Source organism: Cariama cristata, unplaced genomic scaffold, assembly GCF_000690535.1.
Source record: "Cariama cristata isolate BGI_N322 unplaced genomic scaffold, ASM69053v1 scaffold26085, whole genome shotgun sequence".
Lineage (NCBI taxonomy): Eukaryota > Metazoa > Chordata > Aves > Cariamiformes > Cariamidae > Cariama > Cariama cristata.
The window spans coordinates 5,384-13,196 of NW_009618500.1; the positions used below are offsets into that span (position 1 = coordinate 5,384).

The 7,813-nt window shown below is 48.6% G+C and overlaps 1 protein-coding gene across 1 annotated transcript in view; it reads right to left on the reverse strand.

The window, feature by feature from the left end:
* The window catches only part of KIAA2022 (KIAA2022 ortholog), a 9,108-nt gene extending 2,692 nt beyond the window's left edge, over window positions 1-6,416 (reverse strand). Inside the window, exons 1-2 of the mRNA XM_009700891.1 lie at window positions 6,341-6,416; window positions 1-2,547 (exon numbers count right to left, since the gene is read on the reverse strand). The exon at window positions 1-2,547 is cut by the window's left edge and continues 9 nt beyond it. Coding sequence (XP_009699193.1) covers window positions 1-2,547; window positions 6,341-6,416 — 2,623 coding nt within the window. The remainder of the gene's footprint in view (window positions 2,548-6,340) is intronic.
* Between the last annotated feature and the right edge of the window lie 1,397 nt (window positions 6,417-7,813).

Consider the following 7,813-nt stretch of genomic DNA (forward strand, 5'->3'; position numbering starts at 1 on the left):
CGGTACTTTTGCTGCCCGGCCACATGCTACCAAAGCTGCTCTGCTCCATCTCCAAGTGGCCGGGCGACTGCTGCAGCTCCGACTCGGAGGGCGGGGAGAGGACGCAGCTCTGTGCCGGCTGCAGAGCCAGGAAGGGCTTTTCCGCCGGGACGATGCTGGGGAGCGGGTGCTGCTGCTGCTCGGAGGGATGCTGGGTGAAGTATGAGATACCGGTGTTGCTCGACAAATCAGAAGCATCTAACAACGTCTGCAGATACCCTCCGGGGATCAGGGGTACATTGGTGGTGATATTAGCAGATGGCAGAGGCTTGTCTGAAGAGGGGGGGGATGGTAGGAAAGGAGAATTTTTAGCAACCTTATCCTCGTGGCACTCCGGGAGATGGGAGCTGTCTGAAGCACAAGGAACGCTTTCGTCCTTCAGACGCGCTGCAGAGTCCTGGTTTTCCAGCGCCGGGGAGCCCTCCGCCGTGCTGGTGGCAGCTTTGATCTTCTTGCACTTCAACCTGGCTTCACTTTTGAATTTGATTCTGCGGAGCACTTTCCTCTCCGTCCCCTTGTGCTCCCGTTCCTGCGATTTGCATTTCACAGCGGCGATGCCCGTGATGTCATGTACGTGTAATCCGTTGGCACAGCTGGGGGTGGCGATGGCTAACGCCGGCAGCCCTTTCAGGCCCGCGTCCTCTTTACTGCTGCAAGGCTGCTTGTGATCAGAGGAGCAAGAGCCCAGCTTGTTCACTGATTGCTCGATGGCTTTAATTCTTTGAATCCGGTGCCTGTTTGCTAGCTTGCATTTTCGCTTCCGTGGGTGAGGGAGGAACGAAGCATCTGAGCCGTTAAGATAGAAATTCTGCTTGTGGTAGAGAGACGATCTGAGCAAATCCAGCCGGCTCTGCTGCCTCTCTTGCCAGAAGCCCTTCAGTGGGGCCAGCTTCTTGTATTTGCTGAGCAGCTCCTCGTTTAGGGTAACAGTTGTCTCGTTGGCATCCACTTTGCTGAGCTTCACCAGCATATGCTTCTCCCCTTTAAACCTGTTAATGATGATGTACTTGATGATAACGGGGGGCTCCTTGCGAGAGACTTTTCGCCGTTTCTTGGGGCACCACTCATCATCGTCCTCTTCCTTGGGCCCGTCCGGGAGCCACTCCTTCTTGTCCAGGATCTTCTCGTTCTCGATGGAGTCCACATCGTACAGGTAGTCGTCGCTGTATCGCACTTTCCTCTTCGCCCGCAACCCGTAGTTCTGCTGAATAAAGGAGCCGGAGTGGTCCCGGGACAGGTACCGGCTGCAGTCCTTGATGTCCCGCAGCACGTCGTAGGAGGACTCTGTGCAAGTGCTGTCGTCGCTGAACTCCCCGGAGTCCTCCGTGGAATTCACCGAGTCCAAGAAGTGGCTCCTCTTGGAGCCCACGTACTGCACCATCTCCGTGCTGTTGCAAGATTTATTTAAGGCAGCTTTGTCCTCCTCCTCGCCGTCCTCTTCCTCGCCATCCTCCTCCTCCTCACCCCAGATGATGCCTTCCTCAGATTTGAATTGAGAAGGGTCGGCGGCACCGCCGGGCCCCCTTTTCAGGGTGCTCCTGCTGTCCCTTTTGGTGCAGTTGCTGAACACGCTGGGGAAGAAGTTGAACTGGGCGTCCTCTTGTAGGGTGGTGGTCTTCTCCCGCACGTTGTCCTGGAAAGATTCGTATCTAATCTTTAGGGAGCAGACATCGCTTCCCAAGGTGGAATCGTCATCATCGAACATGTAATTATCCACGTCTTCCTCGGAAAACAGATTTACAGAAAGCTCATTCTTGGAGCAGAGGTCAAGCAGCTCAATTTTACTTTCACTAATGAAAGATTCAAAATAGCCCCATTCCTGGTTGGGATTTGTTAGTAAAGGTTCCTCACCATTGCATTTGTCTAATAGTAATCCCTCGTAATAATTTTTCTGAGTGGGGTCCTCTGAATCACTGTCAGATTTTTCTGCATCTCTTTTGTCCGCTGCCCTCGATTTATGCATAGGGAAGCTTAAAAGCTGGTCTGAAAGCAGTTGATCCCCATATCTCATGGTTTCTCCTGTGCTCATGCAGTGAATCCCTATATCAGAGACCGAACAGGTGTCATAATCCCTATTTATATCCCCCACTTTCAAGCTTATTCCCGGCTCCGCATCAATGCCGTCCTTTGATTCAATAAAGCAGCCCAGACAGGTCCGGCTCGGCTGCATCAAGCAGTCGCCCGTCAACGCCGACATGCCTCCGGGCTCCATCATGGTGAAGGGAGCCTTCTCGCAGTCGCCCGGCAGCGACCAGGAGCTCATGCCCTTTGTCACGCAGGACGTGAGGGAGATGGCGTGGGCGGAGGAGTCATCCGAGGCGTGCTCGGGTACATCCGTGAGCCTCAGAGGGGACGGGGGGCTCAGCAAGCAGGGCTTCTTTGAAGTCAGGGGAGGCAGCGCCCGGTGGCACGCGTGGTTTTCCTTCTGAGCTGTCGTCAAGGCTGAGAACGTGACCGCGGCCTCGGCGGCGGTGCAAGGCCTCTCATCGCCATCCAGGGCATGCGGTTCTGGGAGGGGATGAGGAAAAGGGAGCGAGAAAAGAAAGAAAAATAGAGAGGGTTTACAACCCTGGCAGTTCTGCTCGGGCTCGCCACCCCGCTCCCCTTCTCCCTGGGGTTTGGTGGCGACTTTTCCCAACGGTTCCTTTGGGAAGCGGCAGATGCCCTTCCCACGAGAGCATGATCCTTCCCTTCTGGATCTAATTAACGTGGCGATGTGCAAGGAAAGGAGAGGGAAACACTCTCCCCCCTGCAGCCAGCTGGAAGAGGTACAAGAGTACGTTTAAAAAACCCAAACCATCCATTCTTGCCTCCTCATATACATACCGTTACCTGGATACTGCCTTTCAAATCTGATGAGGTTATTAAAAAACAAAACAAGCTTAATAAAAATGTTCCCATTAACACAGAAAAAATTAATGGAAAAATAAGATTCTTAAAGAAACAAAGCATCCCCCCTGCAGTGTCTGCAGCTTAAACGTACCTGAACTGCATTACTGCTCGAGAGTCAGAAAGTTACGGCTCTTTTTAAAAACCCAGTAGTCCTTTTGTGACTGTCCGCACCAAGGGAACGTAGAAGGTAACACAGAGTTTAAAGCAATTATTGTTAGAATTATTGCGGGTTTCGTCATTCTTCCCTAATCTCTAAAAATGCCTTTTTAATAATGTAAGGATTTTTTTTTTAACCTAAGGATTCTTTATTTTTACCTCGTCACACTCTTCTACAGCAGAATAAAGTTACGAATATACTTTTATCTGACTTCTGGCTCAATGGATGATATGACCCATGAAATTTAAATACGATGTCTTTTCATCCACGAACACGCTCCGATATCTCCGTATTAAAAAAATATATACCAATGTGTGCATTCATACAAGCCGGAGACTTCTGCCGACTCTGAGCCGAGCCCGGTGCTTTTGTAGCATCTTACCTTTTTGGTGGCTCCAGCGAAGGCTGGGGGGACAAGAGCGGAAGCAGCGCAGGCTTTCCGAGGAGGGACAAGCCCTTTAAAACGCAACTGGAGCACCAGGCTGTCGCAGGAAATGGGGCATCCGAAGGGATTTGGCACCTACAGGGTTGCTGCGACCCTCTGCGACCGGTGCTTTTCTTCAAAACTGAGAGAAAAGCAAGCCTCCTCCTGCACCTATGCCAACCGACGCCAGCTGGTAAGGGCAGGCTCACGTAGGCACGTGTACCACCGACACGATGAAACACCCACCGTGCCGCCGCGCTGGTACTGCCGGGCAGAGCGGGGCTCCCACCTGCAGGTGGGCAGTACGGCAAGGGGCGGGATGCGATGGGACAGCTGCCTGCCCGTGCCAAGCGTAAAACTTAGAGGAGGTCAAAATCCCCCTAATCTCATCCCAAAAGCTCCTGGCAGTTTTGCACTACGGAGGCCTTAGGGATGGAGCCATCGGTAAAGTCTTAAGCCAGTACAAGCCAGCTGTGGTCGGAGCCATGCAGCGCTCTAAGGACTTTAAACAACTTTCCAAACACTACAGAAATCAAACCAAAAGTGCAATGCAATGCCTGCAAACATCTGCAACACGCGTGGCTTGGAGAAGACCAAGTTGACTTGCTTGAAATCTGTGCTGCTTCCCTTCCCTCAAAAAGGGTTAAAAAAAAAAAAAAACCCCAAATAATTAAAAGAGCTGATCTTTGAGTCCCTCCCACCAGTTTTTAGATCAGAAATGCAGAGGTGGTATCTTTTTCCTTAAGCACCAAAACAAATTAACCAGTGCAGTTCCACTTCAGAAGGAAAATAAAATAAAAATCAGCTTGGAGCTGACAGAAAGCATGGAAAATTTGAGGATAAAAGAATAATGTCTGTGAATGCTGTAAGACTCAGAAAAAGGGGGAGGCAGAAAGCTGAAATTCAATCTCAAATGCTGCATTCAATACGCAGAGATGCTATTACATAAAATAAACTGTCTCTGGGTGTTTCTTTAGGTTTATACCTGTGTAAGTGAACTTAACTCCAGTGAAATACAAATGCCAAAACTTGATTTTTCAGGGCTTGTATCATCCTAAAATCAGGCACACGTTCAATTGATGCTCTAAAATAAACAAGATTCCAAAAGACTACAGTTAAAAAAGAAAATGCTGGAGAAGCGAAACCACCTTTCTTGGTTTAACACAACAGCCATCCAAAAGCACACGGACAGCCTGAGCGGAAAAACACTGAACCACCGAGCTGGCAGTCGGCTCCGAAGGGAGACCAGTCCCTAACTGGGCACTCCAGCAGCCCCAGGGCTGCTCTGGACTCACCGCAGCCAGCACCCACTCATAGTCAGGGCGAGGGGAGGCAAAAAGCATCAGCCCCATCCCCAGCGCCATCGACGGGGAGGTGGTGGCATCAGAGCTACTTGCTGGCTCGCTGCTTTGGGTTCAGTGGCAACTCCTACACAACAATATTTAATTGACGTGCTTTTTAAGCCCTGTTTAATTGAATTTCATGGAAGTGGTATCAGGTTTGAGAAATCACCCATCTTCTCTGAGCAGGTAAGCACTGATTTTACTGCCTGTTAGATTAGACAAGGGGACCGTGGCTAGAAAATCTCCTTGCAGCTCCAGCAGCTGTCATCAGCTGCAGTTTTACCATGTGTAGCCATGAAGGAGGTGAGTCGACAAAGACAGATAGCTCCAAAATCACATCGTAGGGGCAAGCACAAGCCTACACTTCACTTGCCACCAGCCCATGCTGTGAGGTCCCCATGGGCACCCGCCTGTCTGGAGTTGCTCCAGGTTTTTGGTAGTGAACAAGAACATCATTTACCTCTACGCACCTTTTTGAACATAGAAGATGTCAGAGGACCGAGTCCTTCATATCTAATAGGGTCAAATTTATATATAAATAAATCTCTCTCTCTCAAGATTTATAGACCAATACAAAATGTAAAAAGCCATGAAATTAAACATAAAAACATGGTGAAGAATGAGAGTATCACAAGCTCTGCCTCAGTGCTGGACTGCCACTGCATTTACTGTGGCTAGCGACTAAAGTCCAAACGACTTGAGAAAATGCTCAGAGGCATTTTTATTTCAATCAGGTTTTCAGGCAGCAGAGCACTCTTACTCCTAATTAGTTACTGCTTTTGAAAGCAAGTATGGAATCCGTTAAATACATACAAACAAAGTTGGGGATTTTGGGCGGGCTGCTGGAAGGGACTGACCTTTCCCCACCGATGTCGAGGGAAGCTGGAATGACTCAGTGGCTCCCAGGAGCATGACCACGGCCAGCAGCACCGATGCATGCACAGAAGCCGTGGTACGGGCCAGGGGATCCCACGTGCTGGCCGACGGGTCGCACGGAAAAAGCAATAACGAGCTCACAAGTCCAACCTTCCCTTTCCATGGGTGCTAATCCAGGTTTCTTTCTTCTACCCAATCTCTCATTTTCCCCCAGTTTGTAGGGAATGAGTATCCTTCAGGCAAATTTTGCTAAGATTGGCTAGTGGGTTCATAAGTAATTGCAAAGAGAGGGAAAGATTCCCAAGAGACAGAGGGGCTACATGGTCTTGTATGGCTTTTTTTTTTCCTAAGAAACCAAAGTAAAATCCATAATTCAAACTGCACGTGCACATCAACATTTCCAACCATGTATATGCATGGGCAAAAGCAGCCCTAAAAATCTACACCTAAAAAGGTGCAGAGACATAGCTGGAGTGACATCTGTGCAGAAAATACCCATTTACCCTACTGCTCCACATTGCTAAAATTAAATACACGAAAGGAATTAGGAAAATAAGTTGGCTTACAAGTTGTCGCTGCTCCCTCATGTACTGTAATTAAGTTCCTTACCATTTTCTTTCACCCCATTAATCAGGATAGTTTCTTGGTCTTCTGAGGCACAATCCTGCTCTTGTTGGTCATCCATCAATTTAACCTCTTTCTGTTCACTCCATGCCCCACTGCATCTGGCCAACCTGCACATTTCCAGAAACATAACCACAGTCAGTACAATTCCCAGAATCAGCTCAAGGAACCGTGAATAAAAAATAACAACAATAAAAAACGCCCGCACAACCGCACATGCTGCCCTTACCCTGCTTAAGAGGACAAATACTATTTATTTAGGCTATCGTATTTTCACTTTTCCGCTCCAGTCCAATGTATTTCGGCAAGGTTAAAATGCTATATATCACCATTTCCTTCCCCAAAGTCCTTCTTTAGAAGGTGGAGCGGTGCTCTGCACCTCCGCAGCACCCTTCGCATCGCTTGAAACTGCCTTGCAAAAGCAAGTAAGCGTTATTATCTCCAGATGGGTGAGCGGAGAGATAGAGAGGAGAGGATTCACCCCAGTTCAGACAACAGCAACTCTGCGTTGGAAGAGAAATGCAGCTATCCCAAGTGACAACTGCTCACCTCAGCTACCAGCTAGTGCTCTAGTCTTCCAAGCGCTGGCAGGTATGAAAAACTCTCCAAAAAAAGCAGTTTTGGGGAAAAAAACATGTCTAGTCTCATTCTTCACTCAAAACACTTCATCACAAGAGCTCCTTCCTTAGAAGCCTTGTTCCCCCGAGACCTACCACCGCCCGCAGTGTCCCCTTTGGGTGAAGCTTCATCGCGGTTGCATGACCACCAGTCGAGGCTGACTGGGCTTGATGGTGCTTCTCCGAAACAACAAAACCGAGACTGGAATCAAGCCCAGATTTTCTCCCATCCTCTGCTGAAGATCCCCCCACGTTAAAATGATCGCCTGCCTAAGGAGAGGGAGACCATGCAACGGAGAGATGTGGCTGAGTCCCCGGGCACGGGCAGCATGGGATAACCCTCATCAGGACAGAATTTCACCTCTTTGACTGTAAATTCAAGTCAGAATTTATTTTTTTCCTTCCGGCAACTTGAACTCAACTTTTGCTCTCTCACAGAACAGCTAATAGATTGAAGCATTGTTTTAGGTGGGTCTTTTTGTGTTTTTTTTTGTTTGGTTTTGGTTTTTTTCTTTAAATCAACATTTGTCAATGTCTGATCTTCCCACAGTATTCACTGCCCTGGGTTCAGCAACCAAACTTCATTCATATTCAGATTTGCAGTGGAGTCCCCTTAATTAACGTGAAATCTTTACAACCGTCTTAGGAAGTGAAACCTTCGCTTAACTTCAAGATGTTGTGACACCGAGAGTAAGATAAGAATAACAAGCATCAGTAACTCAATTCCTTTGCATATTTAGAGGAATATTCAACTAACCCTGAGAGTTTTACTTTGATGCAAATCCGTATTTCAAAGCTCTCAAAACGCGAGTCGGTTCGCTGCAGTAAGACCCCTCTCTCC